General features: G+C 39.4%; 1 protein-coding gene across 1 annotated transcript in view; it reads right to left on the reverse strand.

Moving 5' to 3' along the window:
- The window catches only part of LOC124723136 (transcription initiation factor TFIID subunit 3), a 320450-nt gene that overhangs the window by 83590 nt on the left and 215072 nt on the right, over nt 1-21788 (reverse strand). The window contains exon 7 of the mRNA XM_047248325.1: nt 13903-14299. Coding sequence (XP_047104281.1) covers nt 13903-14299 — 397 coding nt within the window. The remainder of the gene's footprint in view (nt 1-13902; nt 14300-21788) is intronic.

Below are 21788 nucleotides of genomic sequence, written 5' to 3' on the forward strand. Positions count from 1 at the left end.
TACAATTTGCAGCATGTGCATGATAGTGACATACTACATATGCACATCAAACTGCACAAGACATAGGTTATAGTGATTTCAAGGGAAGCAGTGGATGATTGTCTAACTTCTAACAGTGTAACAGAAATGAAAAACGTAATATAACGAAATTTCACACAAAGCATCAACCTGACAATGCGCAGCAAACTGAGGAATCAGCCCAAAAACTTGCAGATGAGATAAACAAATTTATCCCATCATTCAGTACAGAATTTGTTTTCAACTCCGACCAATCGGCATTTGAAGAGGAAATGCATATTAAAGGAAACCTGTCAATTAAAGGTACCAAGAGAATTGTATCAAGATCAAATAACATCAATGCCTAAATGCATTCACATACAATTATGCTGACTGTTAATTTGGTTGACTGCTAAATTGGTTGCAAGACACTGGAGGTGCTCTGCCCCTTACACTTCTTCCTCATGTGCATGATCTTGTAAGGGCAGTAGGGAATAATTACGTCTCAGCAAGCTAGAGTGGGAAAACGGATGTTAGACTCCACCTATGGTACGAGCACTGCTTGTGGCCACTATCTGGTCAAAATAACTTGCTTTTGCTTGATTCCTGATCTGTGTATAAAAATCGTACTCCTTTAGAGGACTCTATCTCTCCTGACATTGAAATTCATACCACCTGGAACCACTGAGCAAATTCAGCCTCTGGATGTGTGTTTTTCCCACGCCTACAAAACATATTATCACACTATCTGCAGCTACATCTTAAAGGATAGGCAGTTTCATAATGAGCTTTATGACAGACTGTTTCTCATTCAGTTGAATGCCATCACATTCCATCAGTTCTCATCACCCAGTTACAACAACATGATTCTATAGGCATTTTTTAACAATGGATACCTAGCTGAACGTCCAGCACAGTTTGTAACTCCCATGGAGTTTGCCTTTGATCTTGATGAAGCGAACCTTTTAATGGTGTGCCTTTATGTCAGCAATGTCTATTTTGTGAAGTGTAATAAATACACTATGTGATCAAAAGTATCCGGACACCCCAAAAACATATATTTTCATATTAGGTGCATTGTGCTGCACCTACTGCCAGGTACTCCATATCAGTGACCTCAGTAGTCCTTAGACATCGTGAGACAGCAGAATGGGGTGATCCACAGAACTCACAGACTTCAAACATGGTCAGATGATTGGGTGTCACTTGTGTCATACACCTATACACAAGATTTCCACACACCTAAACATCCCTAGGTCCACTGTTTCTGATGTGATAGTGAAGTGGAAACGTGAAGGGACACATACAACACAAAAGTGTACAGGTTGACCTTGCTGTCGACTGACAGAGACAGCCGACAGTTGAAGGGGTCGTAATGTGTAAAAGGCAAACATCACTCCAGACCATCACACAAGAATTCCAAACTGCATCAGGATCCACTGCAAGTACTATGACAGTTAGGTGAGAGGTGAGAAAACTTGGATTTCATGGTAGAGCGGCTGCTCATAAGCCAAACGACGCCTCGCTTGGTGTAAGGAGTGTAAACATTGGACGACTGAACAGTGGAAAAACCTGTGAAGTGATGAATCATGGTACACAATGTGGCAATCCGAAGGCAGGGTGTGGGTGTGGCGAATACCCAGTGAACGTCATCTGCCCATGTGTATAGTGCCAGTAGTAAAATTCAGAGGCGGTGGTGTTATGGTATGGTCGTGTTTTTCATGGAGAGGGCTTGCACCCCTTCTTGTTTTGCATGGCACTATCACAGCACAGGCCTACATTGATGTTTCAAGCACCATCTTTCTTCCCACTGTTGAAGAGCAATTCGGGGATGGCGATTGTATCTTTCAACACGATCGAGCACCAGTTCATAATGCACGGCCTGTGGTGGAGTGGCTGCATGACAATAAAAGGCCTGTACAGAGTCCTGACCTGAATCCTATAGAACACCTTTGAGATGTTTTGGAATGCCAACTTCGTGCCAGGCCTAACCGACCGACAACGATACCTCTCCTATACCTCTACTCAGTGCAGCACTCCATGAAGAATGGGCTGCCATTCCCCAAGAAACCTACTAGCACCTGTTTGAACATATGCCTGCGAGAGCAGAAGCTGTCATCATGGCTAAGGGTGGACCAACACCATATTGAATTTCAGCATTACTGATGGAGAGCACCATGAACTTTTAAGTCATTTTCAGCCAGGTGTTCGGGTACTTTTGATCACAGAGTGTAAATCCCATAAAAGATTGATCTCTACACCTACCAGGCACCCATTTCTGTGACCCTCCAGATGCACATGGTGAGTTATTATCATCATCATCATCATCATCATCATCATTTAAGACTGATTATGCCTTTCAGCGTTCAGTCTGGAGCATAGCCCCCCTTATAAAATGCCTCCATGATCCCCTATTCAGTGCTAACATTGGTGCCTCTTCTGATGTTAAACCTATTACTTTAAAATCATTCTTAACCGAATCCAGGTACCTTCTCCTTGGTCTGCCCCGACTCCTCCTACCCTCTACTGCTGAACCCATGAGTCTCTTGGGTAACCTTGCTTCTCCCATGCGTGTAACATGACCCCACCATCTAAGCCTGTTCGCCCTGACTGCTACATCTATAGAGTTCATTCCCAGTTTTTCTTTGATTTCCTCATTGTGGACACCCTCCTGCCATTGTTCCCATCTACTAGTACCTGCAATCATCCTAGCTACTTTCATATCCGTAACCTCAACCTTATTGATAAGGTAACCTGAATCCACCCAGCTTTCGCTCCCATACAACAAAGTTGGTCGAAAGATTGAACGGTGCACAGATAACTTAGTCTTGGTACTGACTTCCTTCTTGCAGAAGAGAGTAGATCGTAGCTGAGCGCTCACTGCATTAGCCTTGCTACACCTCGCTTCCAGTTCTTTCACTACGTTGCCATCCTGTGAGAATATGCATCCTAAGTACTTGAAACTGTCCACCTGTTCTAACTTTGTTCCTCCTATTTGGCACTCAGTCCGTTTATATTTCTTTCCCACTGACATTACTTTCGTTTTGGAGATGCTAATCTTCATACCATAGTCCTTACATTTCTGATCTAGCTCTGAAATATTACTCTGCAAACTTTCAATCGAATCTGCCATCACAACTAAGTCATCCACATATGCAAGACTGCTTATTTTGTGTTCACATATCTTAATCTCACCCAGCCAGTCTATTGTTTTCAACATATGATCCATAAATAATATGAACAACAGTGGAGACAGGTTGCAGCCTTGTCTTACCCCTGAAACTACTCTGAACCATGAACTCAGTTTACCGTCAACTCTAACTGCTGCCTGACTATCCATGTAAAGACCTTTAATTGCTTGCAGAAGTTTGCCTCCTATTTCATAATCTCGTAGAACAGACAATAACTTCCTCCTAGGAACCCGGTCATATGCCTTTTCTAGATCTATAAAGCATAGATACAATTCCCTGTTCCACTCATAACACTTCTCCATTATTTGTCGTAAGCTAAAGATCTGGTCCTGACAACCTCTAAGAGGCCTAATCCCACACTGATTTTCATCCAATTGCTCCTCAACTAATACTCGCACTTTCCTTTCAACAATACCTGAGAAGATTTTACCCACAACGCTGATTAAAGAGATACCTCTGTAGTTGTTACAATCTTTTCTGTTTCCATGTTTAAAGATTGGTGTGATTACTGCTTTTGTCCAGTCTGATGGAACCTGTCCCGACTCCCAGGCCATTTCAATTATCCTGTGTAGCCATTTAAGACCTGACATTCCACTGTACTTGATGAGTTCCGAATTAATTTCATCCACCCCAGTTGCTTTATTGCACTGCAATCTATTGACCATTTTCTCCACTTCCTCAAACGTGATCCTATTTCCATCATCATTCCTATCCCATTCTACCTCGAAATCTGAAACATTACTGATCGTATTTTCACCTACATTGAGCAACTCGTCAAAATATTCCCTCCATCTGCCCAAGGCATCCACAGGATTCACCAGCAGTTTTCCTGACCTGTCCAAAATACTTGTCATTTCCTTCTTACCTCCCTTTCGAAGACTGCTAATTACACTCCAGAATGGTTTTCCAGCAGCTTGACCCAATGTCTCCAACCTGTTTCCAAAGTCTTCCCAAGATTTCTTCTTGGATGCTGCAATTATCTGTTTGGCTTTGTTTCTTTCTTCAACATAACTTTCTCTGTCTACCTGAGTACTAGTATGTAGACATTTTTTATACGCCTTCATTTTCCTTTTACAGGCTGCCTTGACTGTGTCATTCCACCAAGCTGTTTGCTTCCTCCTACTTTTACACACTACTGTTCCAAGACATTCTTTAGCCACTTCTAGTACTGTGTCCCTGTACCTTGTCCATTCCTTTTCCAATGACTGTAATTGACTACATTCAACTAACTGGTACCTTTCTGAGATCGCTGTTATGTACTTGTGCCTGATTTCCTTATCCTGAAGTTTCTCCACTCTTATCCTCCTACATATGGACCTGACCTCCTGCTCTTTCGGCCTCGCAATCCCAATTTCACTGCAGATTAAATAATGATCAGTGTCATCAAAGAATCCCCTGAATACACGTGTGTCCCTCACAGCCTTCCTGAATTCCTGATCTGTTGTTATATAGTCAATGACAGATCTGGTTCCCCTGCTTTCCCAAGTATACCGGTTAATGTTCTTATGTTTAAAAAAGGAGTTTGTGATTACTAAGCCCATACTGGCACAGAAATCCAAGAGTTGCTGCCCGTTCCTGTTGGCCTCCATATCCTCTCCAAATTTACCCATAACCTTTTCATACCCTTCTGTTCGATTTCCAATCCTGGCGTTAAAATCACCCATGAGCAGAACACTGTCCTTGTCCTTTACTCTAACAACTACATCACTGAGTGCCTCATAAAAACTATCCATCTTATCTTGATCAGTCCCTTCACAATGCGAATATACTGACACAATCCTAATTTTCTTGCTAGACACTGTCAAATCTATCCACATCAGTCGTTCGTTTACATACCTTATTGCAAATACGCTGGGTTCCATTTCTTTCCTGATGTAAAGCTCTACACCCCATTGTGCTATTCCTGCTTTGACTCCTGACAAGTAGACCTTGTATTCTCCCACTTCTTCTTCTTTCTCGCCCCTTACCCGAATGTCACTAACAGCTAAAACGTCCAGCCCCATCTTACTTGCAGCCACTGCCAGCTCTACCTTCTTCCAAGAGTAGCCCCCATTGATATTAATAGCTCCCCATCTCATTACCATTTGTTTGCCAAGTCGTATCTTAGGAGTCCCTGGTTTGTCAGTTAGAGGTGGGACTCCATCACCTCCAAAGGTCCGAGGCATTTTGCTCTGATTGTTGCCAGCATCATATTTAAAGTACCAGGGAAGCAGGTTGCTAGCCTTACTTGCCCCGAGTCCCATTGGGTTTTACCCCTAACGGCTGAGGGACTAACCGGTGGATTTGGTAGTCTTTGCCGTATGAGCACAAAGGTGACCACGACTCAGAATATGTCCGAGATGCCCAGCCTTATTCCAAAGTAACTGGTATCCCGACTGTCGGGACCACTTACTTGGCCACTCATACGTTGCCCGTGGTTCATGAACTAGGACATGACTACATGAACCCACACCATGAACTTATTAGCAGCTAAAATTTTTCCTGTCATAACTGTTCATAGAACACTTTCAAAAGAGCTTTACTAAAGATTGAACTCCTTACCTTGCAGTCAAGGTGTACCTTGTGAGACTGACAACAGGAACAAATTTGGTGAAATGAAAGGTGATGGCAAAAAAGTAAGTAGGAGAAGTGAAGATGAAAACAAAATATCCCACTTTTATTTCATTTATCTGTGGAAGTTGGTTTTTTTAATTAAATATATCTAGCAGTTTTATTTAGTACATAGTGGATGTTTCATCATGGATAATTCACAGATGGTGGACAATGCTTTTTATTCTGAGAAGATATGTCTTTAATTGAAGCCTATTACTAATATGTTATCACAATGGGTGGTATTTAATTATCTTCTGATAAGTACTCAATTTTGCTGTACAGAAGCTACACACCACTCTATCCAATAGACAGAGGAAAAACTTGAAAAAAGCCAAAGATGACAGCAAATCGCAGCCCAGAGCACCCATAGTCAACAACTAAAATACACTGGAGCAGCCCGATCCAAATATAGCAAAATATCTCTACTTGCCAACAGGAAAGGCTGAAGCTGTGTAACTCTTAATTTCCAAAACATGGAATTACAAAAAGAAAAATAATCTTTGTTACAAGGATGACATTTTAGTTAACCTCAGTAACACTAAACAAGTTTCCATTTTAAGTAGCTGTACCATGACTACACATGGAAGTTTCTATTTTTCAGATTTCAATAATATTTTTGGCATACACTATGTTGTCTTATGAGAATAAATACCACTTACTTTCAAATGCATGTGCTGTGAATTGTTTACTATCATTGCATGCTACCTACTAAACATGAAATCATGATGTTATTGTCTCAATACTATTTCTTTGTTTTAAATGTGGCTCTGCAATGAAGTCACTATAGATGGTTTTTTCTAATAAAAAAAATATTTTTTTTTTTAAGTGAGCCATCAGAAAAGTTTTACTGTAGGAAAAAAAAGCCATAAAAGGAGAACATATTGCAGATTCAGAACAATACTTTCCCGACAAATGTTGGCTTTTGAAGCAGGAGCCACTAATTCTCTTTCAAATAACTCCTATATTGTCTCCATGGGGTTCTTTGGTCCCCATTCTAGTCCTCTGGTCAAGGATAAAACCCTGCTTGCAACAAGTAGTGATCCCAGGTCATCCATATGAGAGTAAGAAATGATGGATGCTAATGCTCCATGCTTTTTTTCAAATGCTGAATTTGTTGGAAGAACAAGTAATGGACAAGATTAGGTTAGAAAATACTTGCCATCCTTTTCTGTGAAAATTATGATGTTATCATCCCACTTCCAATGTGAGTCAATGTGAACACTACAGTGTACTATCTAAGGCTTCAAAAGACTAGAAGTAGAAAGTTCAGGTACTGAGTTATGATACATTAACAACTTCATTATTCTGGCATTTTTGAATAGATGGTATGGTATACAAATTTATGGTGAATTTAGAGAAACAACTGATGGCCATTCTCTCTACAGCTGCTGTGACTTTCCTGTTTTCTCAGCGATGCAGAAAAGTTGAGTGCTGCCAATTTGTGTGGCACAGACACCGGTACCACATCCATGGTACCCATGTTAATGGTTTCATTCAGGGTCTTCAGTGACAAATGTGGGATGTGATACTTTGAAAATAAGCAGGTAGTTTTGTTGAAATACAGCCCTCCCCTTAGTTCAACAGTTGGTCTTGCATTTTATCTTACTGCCTATTCATTGTTCGGGGCACTAACAAACACAGACACACTTGTCATTGCAAAGATCATAGAAAAGCATTCAAAAAATCATTTAATTTCTTAGTTATCTACACTCCTTGCAACAAATGCAAACATTTCATTGCTATATTTGCAACCAGGAATGGATCTGATAAACACGAACGCTACAATACTAATTATGCACTTATGAGCCACCCAGTTTTCTGTATATTATGTAAATGACCAGAAAAGTACCACACCTTAGACCAGCTTAGGATTTCAACAGCTTGCACACCTTTTTTTTCTATTTTTAGATAGCACCAAATGTTTCAGAGTAATATGGCACCAGTAATCATGCAAATACCAAGGATGAAGATCGGAGGAAAATGGGGGTGAGCAGATAACACAAGTGTCAATCTCAAAAATGCAACATGCACAGTAACTTTAAATTTTATTGCACTTGGGATGGAAAAATACATTGTTACTTGCATTACACAAGCACTAGTCAAAATGGCCAGACTAGTACCTGCAGATACACATTTCTCTAATGGTTTAAGAATGGGCTCCTTACCAACAGAGCTGTAACAGACACTAATGCTCTTAGAAATTTTTTTTAACGTCTCCAGGTTTCGTGCACATACTTAACAACATTTCTGAGAGCAAATTGCATCAGATATAACCAGAAATTCATTCAGATGTTACCAAGCACATACGATAAAATTGCATTCTACAAGGGCTGCAGTTCTGGCCATGTCATCAGTCATCTAGAACCTTTTCATTAACATGGAATACCGAATGATAAAACTGTATACAATTTAAATTAATATCATTTGGCAAGGAAGCTGAAAATCTCTCACTATTTGCATGCAACAAGAAAAGTTTGCTTCTATACTTGACATATAATTTAGAATATAAGCACTGAAAGGAGGAACATTATTGCATATGAAAAACAAAAATAACATATACATAAGAACTTGATAGAACTTAAAAGAGAATAATCCCAATGGATAGGGTTATGAAAACATTCAATTTGGAGATTAGTTGTTACAATAATTTTACAGTTTTCAGAAAATTGTGTCATTTGTTCCAGAATCAGTGAAGTGTGCACCCCTATTTATATTTCATGCCGTCACTCATTATCTAATTATGAACTTTACAATGAAAAACATATATCAATGTATCAAAACACAAAGCTTAAAGCAACAGCCACTATCACACATGCAAACTCTATTCACTTTCTTCAATTACACTGCATCTTCAAACATGCATTGAAGTTCAATAAATGAGACACCCAACCTTAAAGGTTTGTTATGAAATTCTAACTACTCTAACAGCCGTAACAAAACTGAAGGCAACAGAAAAATTAATACAAACAAACAAGTGTACTCAGTGAAACTATCATAGCTTCTTGTTGGAATGTACGAAAGATGATTATTTCCCCTTTTCATTATCCATTCTTTGAAGAACCCTTGTGTGTGTGTGTGTGTGTGTGCGTGCATATTCATTCCCCCCCCCCCCCCCCATGCTCGTGACTCCATTCATCCCATCCCACTTATTTATGGATTTAGTTTCATAATATAAAAATTCTGCTTATGACCAAAGTACAGATAATAGCGGTAAATTTTGTACAATGTACTGCAAGGGAGAAAACAACACCAATTAAACTATACATTTTTATAATACTTCATTGCTTCCACAAATGCATACTGTTTTCCAGATGTTATTATATTCCCAAAATTTGTAAGTTGCAATGATACAAACAATGAGCATCTGAAGATCTGCCTCTCTTGTCATAAGTAAATAGTGGTGCAGAAACGAACACAATAAATGAATTTTAAAATTAAATGATGTAAAAACAGACAGCGAGTGTGCTCTGCATCAGCGATATCAAGAACTTCATAAAAAATTACAGTGCAAACCAGAATCTTTATGTATACAATTAATACACAACTAAAGGGTAGAAACTGGCCACATAGAAATAACTGGGGAACTACAAAGCTGTAGCTTATGTTTTAACAACTTTAGCACTAATAACATTATGTATGACATGAATTACTGTTTCCACTGGATCACCTGCAACTTAATCAAACTCTCCCGCCCACTTTTTTCCTCCTTTTTCTTATTGACTGGTGTGATCCTTCAGAACAACACACTGAGATTTTCATATGTAGGAGAACCCCATGATTAATATATTTAACACTAGAAGCTGAACTCATTAAAACAATCATGCTGTCACAATGAAAATTCATGCACATAATAAGGAGTAGGCTGCAGATCCACAAGACCTGTCCTTCAAAAACACATTCTACATCGGAAGGAACAAAACAACAGAGAGGACCCACACTACTGCCAACATACTAAATACAAGGAAAAAAAAAAATCACCAAACAGACCCATTATATTCACAAAATTGCATATTGGGATTTCATTCTTACAATTCCAGAAACCACGAAAGTAATGCAACACACAGTCGTTTTAGTCAACTTGCTACTGTGTCTGCCCAATTGCACATCACTTGTGTTGTGATTTAGATGTGTACAATACACAGGACTTTCTACTTCTTGTTATTTTTGCACATTGTACAATTGTTTCTAAAATTTGTCAACCAATTTGGCAAGGGGCACACACTTTTTCCTGCCACACAAATCAAACCATGAAAGGGACAGACTCAACATAAATCTTTATCTACCACCTTTCGGTTGAATCTCTGGGAGTACTTCAACCTTCATACATGACACAGAATAATCTTTTTTTCCAATAATTTGAATTCATCAATGTGAACAAGGCAGAGAGCTTTTCTGGGTACAAAGACTAAAACTATCAGCCACATACCTAGAGATACAAATGATAGTGTCTTAAAATATATTTGAAATCTAACACACAGAATTTGAACTGACTTACACTCCTATTGCAAACATAAAATAAGAAAGAACCACAAGACACAGCAGGATCTCAAAAAAGAGGAAAAAGTGCTCATACAGCTTACAGTCAATGTCTCCTCTGTTCATAGAATGCTGCTAAAAATACCTTCTTTGCATACACTATAAGAGAGAGAGAAAAAGCACTGGGTTTAGCCTTCTGTAATGAGCCACAGCAGAATTTTGCAGACTCATAGTAATATTGATACTTTTTCTGAATATTACAACATAAGCAATTTAAAACTTTTTGGACTTTGGCTACATTTCCTCATACAAGAGAAGATGCACAGAGGAAAGGGACAGAAACATGCACAACTAAATTTTATCACCCTCTTCTGATTATTAATACCAGAACAATTTTATGTTCTAGTGTTTATAAATTCTAAAATGTAAGTAAGGAGTGTTGTTATAGATACTACTTGCCTCCATAACAAGCAAGAATATTATGACACTATTCTTAATGAATAATACCCAATACACCTCTAAAAGTGAACAATAAACTGACACTACCAAATAAGGCAATATTCACTCATTCAGTCCAAGGATGAGACTCAGTTTCGATACTACACAAATCAATAAAAAATCTTGTTAAAATTTCAAGGAAATTGCTCAGGATCTTTATGAATTGGGATGGAAGACATGCTTCTCTGATGTGTGATGCTCCCTTTCTCCAGAATCTCTTATATTTAAGTTTATGAAGGAATGCAACAGCCAAAAGGCGTGTTAAGCAACACAAGAGATAAGGAACTTTTAGGACAGATTAAAACTAATAACTGGATAATGAAATGAATTTGAATTTCACAGTTACATTTCCCAATTAAATATATGAGTATGCTCAATTGCTTGGATCACATCATCTCCATCTGCATGTCTTGCAAGTTCTCCTGACAAAGCTGCACAAGTTTAATTCGTACCTTATATTTTAAAATCGTAATATTTGACGACTCAGGGATAAAGAGCGGGACTATGGCTCCCAAGGCCTTGGGTTTGATCCCCAGTCAGTCCTATGACTTTAATATGTCAATTATCACTTTTTTTACCTTTAGCATTTCTTTTTTTATGTGAAAAATGCTGGGTTGTACTGTGGTTCGGAGTACGTATTAAACTGTAAGTCCCCAAAAAATTGGCTGGGTAAGTCAGTTCAAATGTCAAAGAAAGTCAGCAGCATACCACCTCTAAAAGTACTATGCCTGGTCAAGCACTGTGGCGTCCAAACAAACCTTTGGATTGATGACAGCTTTACGTTTTAACATGATAACTATTCTGTTTGAATATTAACAAACAAAAAAATAGTACTAACACTGAATGTTTGTCTATAAACCTTACTATCAATGTATCATCAATGGTTAATATTACACATACTGCTTAATTGCCACTCAAGCTCAAAAACTGCAATGAAATAAGGAGAGGGGGAGGGGAGAGGTGGTAGGTCTGAATGTCAATCACTATATTAAAAATTACCCAATCATAATTGTTGATATAGTGACTATGTCTACACTGCTGAATATTTCAACAAAAGAAAATGCACACTGAACGCACGAATACCTGGTTTTTCATATGTTGTAAACAACAATTTCTCCAAAACATTTTTTCTATCTGAGCTTTGCAAACTACATTTTGACATTGGAACTCTTCCACTATACAGTCTCTCCCCTATTGAAACGTGCAAATTCAAGCTTTAAAAAAAAGGAGGAGGGGGGGGGGGGGGTTAGATTTGCTTTTATGAACATTGTGATACCTTTGGCTAGAGGACACTTCCTAAATCTTGTAGAAGTGATACCACAATACATAACCAAATGCAAAATAAAAATAATTGTAGTGACAATAAATATTCACAGCCTTACAAAACCATATCACAAGTTCTGAAGTGGACTTATCATTGATACTGAGTTACAAACATGCTAAAACTGATTGTTGTTGGAGAATCGACAGAGACGTGGGAAAAAAATCATTGGTATGAAAAATGAAAAAGGCACCCTAAGAGCAAGTTACAAGCATATCTGTTGCTGTGTAGTCTCACACTGGAAAAGAAAGATAAAATGGTACAGCAATGATAAAAGCTATAACTAACTAGGTGCTCTTCAGATGTGAAGATTTATGTAGGGATTCAACTCATTCCCAAACATCATACAGTTAGTACTGCTACAGAAAATCATAGAAACCATGCCAACACCTGTAACACAATTATTACACAGAATGTGAATATAACCATGCTCAAGTTTGCTTAAATAAGTAATCATGTGTCATTAATGTTAACTGTAGGAAAGTCAGAATAGAGATTCAGATTTCTCAGGATCTGCATCATCAAAATCCAAAGGACAAGCAATTGTTACGGTATTTAAATTATAATTTTCAGGATGATGCCTTTTTCACCTAAGAAACCTTCATCTTCCATTAAAAAAAAGAAAAAAAATACTCATCATAAAGTACTGTAGCTCAGGTAAGAACAGATGAGAGATTAGAATGGAAGAAAGCAAACTGATACCACTGCAGATACTCTACCAAAATTTCATCAAATGCTGAGTAACTAAAAGTAACCTCCAAATGACTAATTCCACAGCCCACTGATTTGGTCATCAAATAATAACAAATATAAAGGAAAAATAATAACTCCATGTACAAAGGTAACACAAAATCACTAAAGAAAGCAAAAGACTGTTATTGTTAGCTTAAATTGGTAAGGAATAAGAAGGACAAGGTAATGGATATGAGTGGAATCATGGCCAAAAGCAATGAAAACTAATAAATATTACATGGCAGTTACATGAAAAATTCCCCTTTGTTCTTCAAGAAATCTTGTCGTCACCTGCAGACTAATACTAACACCTGTAGATGGCACATACTATGTTGTACCCAGGCGAAGGTGAGAAGTAACAGCAGCTGTAGCAACACTTCATCATTAGTCCACATTCATCAAATCATCAAATCATGAACATCCATAATCATGAAATGTATAAAATACACCTATGTAAAGAGATGTTTCATATTTTTGTTCTAGCTTATGTATGAAAATAAAGAAATTATTATTATTTCTGTTGAAAAAAGTCAAATATTTGAATTTCTTAGGTAGTATAAATTACAGAATGTGAAGTCTAGTGCCAAGCATGCTGCATCATCAGCTTAGAATGTAAAAAGTATAAATTCAAATGGGAACCTAGACACGTGGTGTCATATGAATCACTACATAATCAACAGTTTATGTAAAGACAATTCATTATGTTAACCAGATTCATCATTTTTAGTGACAGACAGAGATGACAGCTTCCACTGCCAACAGAAAATGTGGACTGCCATCAAAAAGACATTTGTAGTGGAGAAACAGTGCCTCACATTCAGTGGATGTATGTGTTCAAACAATGACACATTACAGTGTAGAAACGAACTCACTGAAGCAAAAATAACAGCATATGCTGAACACCTATGAGAGTCAACTGAATTAACTAAAATTTGAAATGTTCCATTTCTCAAAGATACTAATTTAATTTTATGCTGTGTTAAAAGAATTTTTTGAGATGAACAGTGATCACGAGTTTTAATCCTTATGGAACTGATGATCTTTACATGCGAAACATCTAGTCTGTAACTGGATACAATATATTCCAGTACTTACATAATAATATGCTACTGGTTCCTTCTGCTCTTCCACTTCAGCCCCAATTTTCCTTGTAACATCTTTGGCCTTGAATTTGGGATTAAACTTTGGACTCTTTTTGAATTTGGTATATGTTACAGTTGGAGGACTTTCAGGAGAGGATGCAGCAGAAGATGTACTGCTTGCTGCAGGAGAAATGGAAATGGTAGTGGATTCCATAGTTTCTTCTGGCTTTGGAACAGAGGGCTTACTTGAAGGCTTGGTTTTCGGCGGCCTTGTGATCAGGGCAGAGATACGAGCCAGTTCAGGAGAAGGTTCACGTTTGACAGGTTCTTCTGTACTAGAGCACTGCTGCTCTTTCTCACTGTCTTCTTCTTCATCATCATCTTGATTCTTTGTGAAAGATTTTATCACACTGTAACAAAAATTGTTTCTGTTTTTGGTTTGCTAATACATACGAATGATGGTCACACATTTGTGAAAAATCAAAGAACTTTCTTCGATAGCTCTGTTTTAAATCATTATGCATTCCTACAGCTGGACAGTACAGAAACACACAATGACTATAAATTTCTTCATGTGTGGATACACAGCCTTGATGTGATTTCTGAATGACGAAAAAATTTAAAAAAAAAAAAAAAAAAAAAAAAAAATTTCAGTCTGTGGCTATTTCAAATGTACTTTGTTCCCACATAGCATCAAACAGGTTTTAAATATGACACCTACATCAATGACGCAAACACATTTGAAAATGACCACAGGCCAAAACTGGCCAGCAATATCATATAGTGGGTGTCTCTCCCAAGATCCATCAAGTGCATTTTCTCTGGTGTTTCGGCAAATGTTTGCATTTTAGTTTCTGCAATGTGTAGGTGGAGTCAGTCCAGTATCAGTGAAAGTGTCAGTTTGTTTCTCATTACAAAAAAAATTATTTTAAAGCACTGCAGGAAATACTGCAACTAGCTCTCAACATGGTGAACTATGTGGATGGCATTGTTCAGGCAGACTGGGCATCACAACTAGGCAATTGGCTCTACAGCTGTCAGGGAGCATTAGAAGTGCATCTGCCAATGACTGAGACTCTTGGATATGGCAGGTTTACTCAAGATGTGCTCCACAAATGCTCACAACAGACAACAATCACTGGAGTGCTACTATCTGTAATCACCAAAAAAGAAGAAATTCATGGCAGCTCCCTCTGCTAGCAAAGTAATGAGGAAGGTCTTTTGGGATAGTGATGGTGTCATTTTTGTGGATTTGTTTCCAAAAAGGTCAATCATTCGCTCAGAGGCATAAGTGAAGACTCTGAACTAACTCAAGACCTGTTTCTGATGTGTTTGGTCTCAAAAGAATCCAGACGACAATCCATGCCCACACCCAAGTCTCTGAAGTGATGAACACACCACTAAATTGGGTTGAATATCACCCTATACAGATTATCTATTTGGGACATACTTTGATGACGATAGGAGCATAATTCATGTTGCAAAAACATGGATACCAGCATAGGTCAAGATCTTTTACCAACAGGGAACACATGCTCTTACACATAAATAAGGAAACACAACACGGTGGAGATCATGAAGAAAAACATTATAAGTGAAAGAAATGTTGATTGATACTGTTAACAAAATGTAACACTCAAAAATAAATAGTGGCACACTTACAAGGCACTCTCCAACGCCAAGCTGTTCACAGCCTATCTAATGGAATCCTTCCTTGTGCATCCAATATCATAACCCACTCAAGTAATTAAGTTTCCTTGATACTATATCCACAGTCTGGACCTAGAGCAAGGTGTCACAGGGAAGCTTCTGCAATATCAATGATGTTTATGTTGACCACACACAGTGCGCCACACACTGCCTATATCTCCACACGAGATGTGTCATTACAAAATGCCGCCATTGGCCACCACTGCGAGCCCTGCTATCCAAAGGGACCACCCTGTTCCTGCAGGTGGCACTACTGCCACCATCAGAGTATGCTGTCTACGCTTCTACTCCCTGCATGCAAATATATATGTTGGTGTGTCTTTTTATCAAACCGCACACCGAGCTCTGCCAAGATCTCTAAAGACTTGCAGTGAGAATACAACTGCAAATGTTGTGCAATGTTGTCAATGCACTGTGACCATACAGAACTGTTTCTGAAACAGTCTAGGACAGACAACGGCTAATACTAAGTTTTGCATAGTTTTAGTACGCTGTACATATTATAAATAAATGTGTTGATGTTTTAGTTAATTATTAAAAGTTTGTAATATTCAAGGATTACCCAACCACACTGTACAAACAATGGGCACAACAGCTTCCATAACCCACCTTACATATGTTGCAGAACAGAACTTATTTTATATCAAAGACCCTTTCCTTCATATAACCCCAGAGGAAGTAATCCAGTGTTGTTAAATTTGGGGAATGGGACGGCTATCAAACATCAACAAAGCAAGATGCCAACAGTTTGGAAATGTTTTTCAGAATATAGGCACAATTAAAAAAGATAAAAAAAATCTCACACATGCCAAATGCACATTACACCACAACTTTTGGACTTGTCTAGAACTTTTCGTGTAAAAGTTGAGGACAGGATTTTCCTGGGATCAAGTTTCATTTATTAAGATACGCAGTCATAAAAATCTGCTTTGCCAGATATCAGCACTTGTTGGAGAAACAAGAGAAGAGTCTGTTCTGCCTGTCAATGTCTCTCTAATTCTTGAACTATGTGCAGATTGTACAGAGAAACTTAAAATCATCCAGTAAGTGACCAAGTAAAAATAATAACAGTTGTAATGCTGGATGTCTGGAACTGTGTTCCAGAGATATGCACACTTTTTTTCCCCATCTTCATACACATTCAATCACTTCTTCCCCCCTTGGTGGTCGCTGGTTCATAAAACTAACAGTGGACCTCCACTGCCTCAGTCATCTGACAATACGGTGCATTTCAAGTTAAGCTATATGGCGATCATTACGATTCCGTCACAAGGCCACCGAGTCTCGACATAACCGATTTGAATAAAGGCTTCCATCACTACAATTCGCGTCTCCACAAAGCAATGCACCATGATACCCCTCTGAGAAATGTGCACATTCACGGCATTCAGTGTGCATTTTGTTAGAGTTGACAACTGCAGTGGGTAGATACAATACATACTGTAAACTCTGTTCCAACGTAGATTGACTGACATGTTGAGTTTCATTTCATCTTCTCAGGTTCAGCTTCCTGGCCTTGTAATCAAGTCACCATTGGTTAATATAACAACATTTTGTGACAACAGTGATGGTTTCGCAATGTTGTCATGCCTGTACTGGTCTAAAGTAGTGACATAGCACTTTCTTATGTACCGGGTGATCAAAAAGTCAGTATAAAGTTGAAAACTGAATAAATCACGGAATAATGTAGATAGAGAGGTACAAATTGACACACATGCTTGGAATGACATGGGGTTTTATTAGAACCAAAAAAACACAAAAGTTCAAAAATGGATTTTCCACGATAATTCTAGGATTTTCGGTAGCCCAAATTCTGCAGTTGTGGGTGTTGACAGACCCTCGGGGTGTGAAATGAGCTTCGTCGGTCCACAACACGTTACTCAACCAATCGTCATCTTCCGCCATCTTTTGAAACATCCACACCGCAAATGCCCTCCACTTCACTAAATCGCCAGGTAACAGTTCATGATACCGATGGATTTTATACGGATAGCATTGGAGGGTATGCCTCAGTGCCAACCAAACAGTAGTGTATGGAATGCCGGTGCGATGTGTGACTGCACGAGCACCGAGTTCCCCGTGCATAGACGAACCCGCTACAGTCTCAATTTCTTCCTGAACTGTCTCAGCGGCATAACGCCTTGTGCTCAGTCGCCACAACTGCATTTGTCAATGGACCTTTACCCGTTCGAATCCCCTTCCTACGGCGACAGGATCATAACGCTGAACTAGCACATTCCCCATTCTGATAATACAGATTCACTAAAAACGCCTTTTCAGGTAACATCAACATGCTGCGACTGCTGGCACATCTGATTCTCTCTCTCATTACAACTCCCTTTATACATGACTGTCATGCGTAGTCACTGACGTTTTGCTGTCCAGCGCCATCTGTCGGACATTTTGTGAACTTCGTTTTTTTTTGTTTTTTTTTATTTTTATTTATTTATTTATTTTTTATTCTAATAAAACCCCATGTCATTCCAAGCATGTGTGTCAATTTTTACCTCTCTATCTACATTATTCTGTGGTTTATTAAGTTTTCAAATTTATACTGACTTTTTGATCACCCGGTGTGTGTGTGTGTGTGTGTGTGTGTGTGTGTGTGTGTGTGTGTGTGTGATGCTTTTCATTTTCATAGTTTTAAATCATGGTCATAATGTAGCCAGTATTTTTGCAATGCTGGAACAAGCAATTACATCTCCAGGAGCAGCACCAACATCTGCAGCAGGGTTAGACATAGGAACTGCTCAAATAGAGTGTGGAATTGCTCTTTATACATACCGAACTGGTGTTGAACTAGGTGCCTACACAGAAGCCTTCCCCTTTGTTGTCCCAATGCCATTCATGATTCACTGGCTTTGGCAAGTCTACAGGAAGATGGGAGAACTACCAGCGTCAGTTGTTATGCATGGCCAGGTAAGGTGTATTGTCAATCCAGTTGATAAAGCTGCCTTGTTACTGTCCAGCAGTGCAGGATTGTATGAAAACATGCAGAATTTGAACCCAAGCATCAGAAACTTAAGGCTGAGGATCTACGTCAGTTGCTCATACAGTATTTTGGTCAACAAATCAACATGGTGGCGGCATGATTACTGTTTAATTAACAGCACAAGTGCTCTGGACAGTTGTATGTTCTGGTTAACATCCAACCCCAAGGTCTTAACTAGGGAACTGGCATTGTCTATTCCTTTCTTAGCTAAAGTTGCTACGATTGTGGAACTGTATGAACTTAAAGAAGCGGAAAGGACATACTGTCCAACTATTTGCAGGTAGCAAAATTAGACGCGTGAGGTAAACAGCACCCGGTGCCCTATGGGGTGAGTCAGGCAGCCTTGCCTTCTGTTGAAGACACGGTCCATTGACACCATTGCAATTTGAGTGCAGTGACATTACAGTGCTGCCCATCTTTATCTGTGTTGGGATCAGCGTTTTCAAGTCAATCAAGCACCACAAACGTTCACACAGCATCACTCCCCTTCCACTTAACAGGCTAGTCAGCTGTCCTGCCCTGAGGTCATTTGTGGGGTATGTCACACATTTGGTGACATTTTGTGATAGTCAACGAGCTGCAGACCGGTTGTTGGAGGCTCCGGTGTTTTCTCTCAACTCTGAGACTGTCTGAGGTGTCCCACAAGCATCGCCCCAGCTCATTTTGCTTAAGATGGCAATGTATGGGTGACCAATTGAGCTTAAGGTAGGTACGGAACCAAGATACAGGTTCTAGGCTGTATCTTATAGCAAGCAGTATATTGCTTTTAGGGTGCAATTCTCTGTCTCTGCATGTCGTAAGAAAGTGGAACAAAAACGTATATTGTAAGTCATTAATTTGCTGCTGGCTCAAAATATTTTTGGGTTAGATGTCTTTTCTCTTTTTGGTTTCCAGATAGTTGACAAAATTGATTTACAGTTGCAAGCAGCTGCAAAGACACAGACTCTTTACTATGGTAGTATGACTAGCTGTTTGAGAATACACTGGTTCAGACAGAAAATTTTGAGGTACACATCTTTCTTAAGCTATCAGCAATAGCTAAATTTCATCTTCCCCACCTGTTCACTTCACTGTGTACAACAAGGTCAAGCCCAAGTTGCAATGTTGGTAAGACCTCAGTGTCATTTCTCCTATTAAATTGCGGCAATGGGTCCACATCATTGGTGGTGATTCACAAACCAGACAGTGCCATGTGCCTTTGCAGCAATTTTAAAAAGGGTGACATTGTGAATTGTGTTGCAAAATCTTGTCCTATTCTGCAGCTGGAAGAGTTGTTGATGAAGTTGTCATGAGGACAGTATTTTTCACACATCGACTTACACAACGCATACCAGCTGTTGCCATTGGAAGCTGTTCTCAGAATTTATTGGTGCTCAACGAACCCTTTGTGCTCTATCAGTTTCATCACTTGCCCTTTGGAATTCCCATCTGCAGCAGAATTTATCAATGAGATTCAGAGCCATTGATTGAAGACTTTTGTGTCGCATAAACTGCCTCGATGACATCTGGCTCATGGGCTCCACACGAGAGCAGCATTTACGATATTTGCAAACAATTTTCTAATTCCTTCTGGTGAATGGCCTTCACTGCAAACTGGAAAAATGTAGCTTCTTCCAGAAGGTGCACTTCTTGGAACTTGGCTTAGGAAAGGTGGCCTTGTCTTTATAGATGAGCATGTCAAAGCTACTGTAAACCTGCCAGCACCCAAGAACCCGAAGGAGCTCCAGTACTTTTCAGCAATATTTCTTATTATGTTAAGTTCATTCCCAAGGTTGCGCACATCTGCCATACTCTTAACTGGCCTCACCAAATGGTAGTCATGTTCCTCCTAGTGATGGACTGTAAACAGGCTTTAAAGTCCCTGAAACAGTGTTTGTGCTCCGATTCCTGTTTGACTTCCTTTACATTGCATAAACTGTTAATCCTGGGCATCTGCATGTCCCAACATGGCACTGGTGCAGATCTGTTGCATCAGAACCCAGATCGTAAAGACCAGCACATCTCCTACACATCAAAGATGCTTTCCACAGTACAACATAACTATTTGCATAGGAAAAGAAGGCACTGGCTATCATTTCTGGCATTTAAAAATTTCATGTTTGATGTGTCGAGCAAAGTTACTACTTATCACCGACCACAAACCAGTAGTTTCCTTATTTGGTTCTTGCTCTAAGCTACTAGATCAGACTGCCCATCAGTTGCAGAGGTGGGTCCTCTTTTACAGTAATTATTGTTAGTTACATTGCTATGACATTCGTTGCCTGTCCACCATCCAGAATGCTAATGCAGATGCGCTATTGGGGTTACTGGTAGGCCACAACCTGGAGTTCGATCAACAGGAGGGTCTAGTTTTCATACTGGATGAGGAGAAATGCCTGAATCTTCCTTTGACAGTGCAAAGGATCATGGCCACCATGGTTGCTGAGTCATTATTCTGGAAATTTGTTTCAGCAGTCCAGACAGCATGGCCTGAGTGCATTCCTTTGGAAGCAGATTTGGTGTAATCTATATTCACAAGCATGGGATCCTGGGTTCTATTCCCATCAGGGTCAGGGATTTTCACCTGGCTCAACATGACTGGGTGGTGTTGTGTCGTCATCATCATCATCATCATCATCATCATCATCATCATCATTCATCTCAATTACGACTGGAGGAAGGCAATGGCAAACCAACTCCGCTAGGACCTTGCCTAACATGGTGGTGCGGGTTTCCCGCATTGTCCACTATGCTCTGTCAAGGAGTATAGGACCTTATCATCATCATATTTTTTATGCTGTGGACTCAGCTCAACATTGTCAAGACCGTCCTCATGCTGGCCATAGAGGAGCAAAGTTATCAAGCGGTCATTCCTCTGGCATTGCATCCTCGCATACTCCAGTTACACCATGCGTCACAGATATGCAACCAAGCTGTCCTCGACAACATGGGCTGCACCTATTCATGAACTGTGAGACTAGAGGGCTCTCCCTGGATCCTTGTCTCCAATTAACAGTCAGCAATTTGTGTCATGGGAGTTCACAGATTTTTGCATTTGCAATATCCAGCACCTTCCTCTGTAGCGAAGTGGTCAACGTGACAGACCCTCATGTAGGGGACCCAAGTATGATTCTCAGCATTGCCGGGGATTTTACCTGGGTAGGTGGACTGAACCAGGCTGCACTCAGCCTTGTGATGCCGACTGAGGAACTACCTGA

The sequence above is a fragment of the Schistocerca piceifrons genome, chromosome X (assembly GCF_021461385.2).
Source record: "Schistocerca piceifrons isolate TAMUIC-IGC-003096 chromosome X, iqSchPice1.1, whole genome shotgun sequence".
NCBI lineage: Eukaryota > Metazoa > Arthropoda > Insecta > Orthoptera > Acrididae > Schistocerca > Schistocerca piceifrons.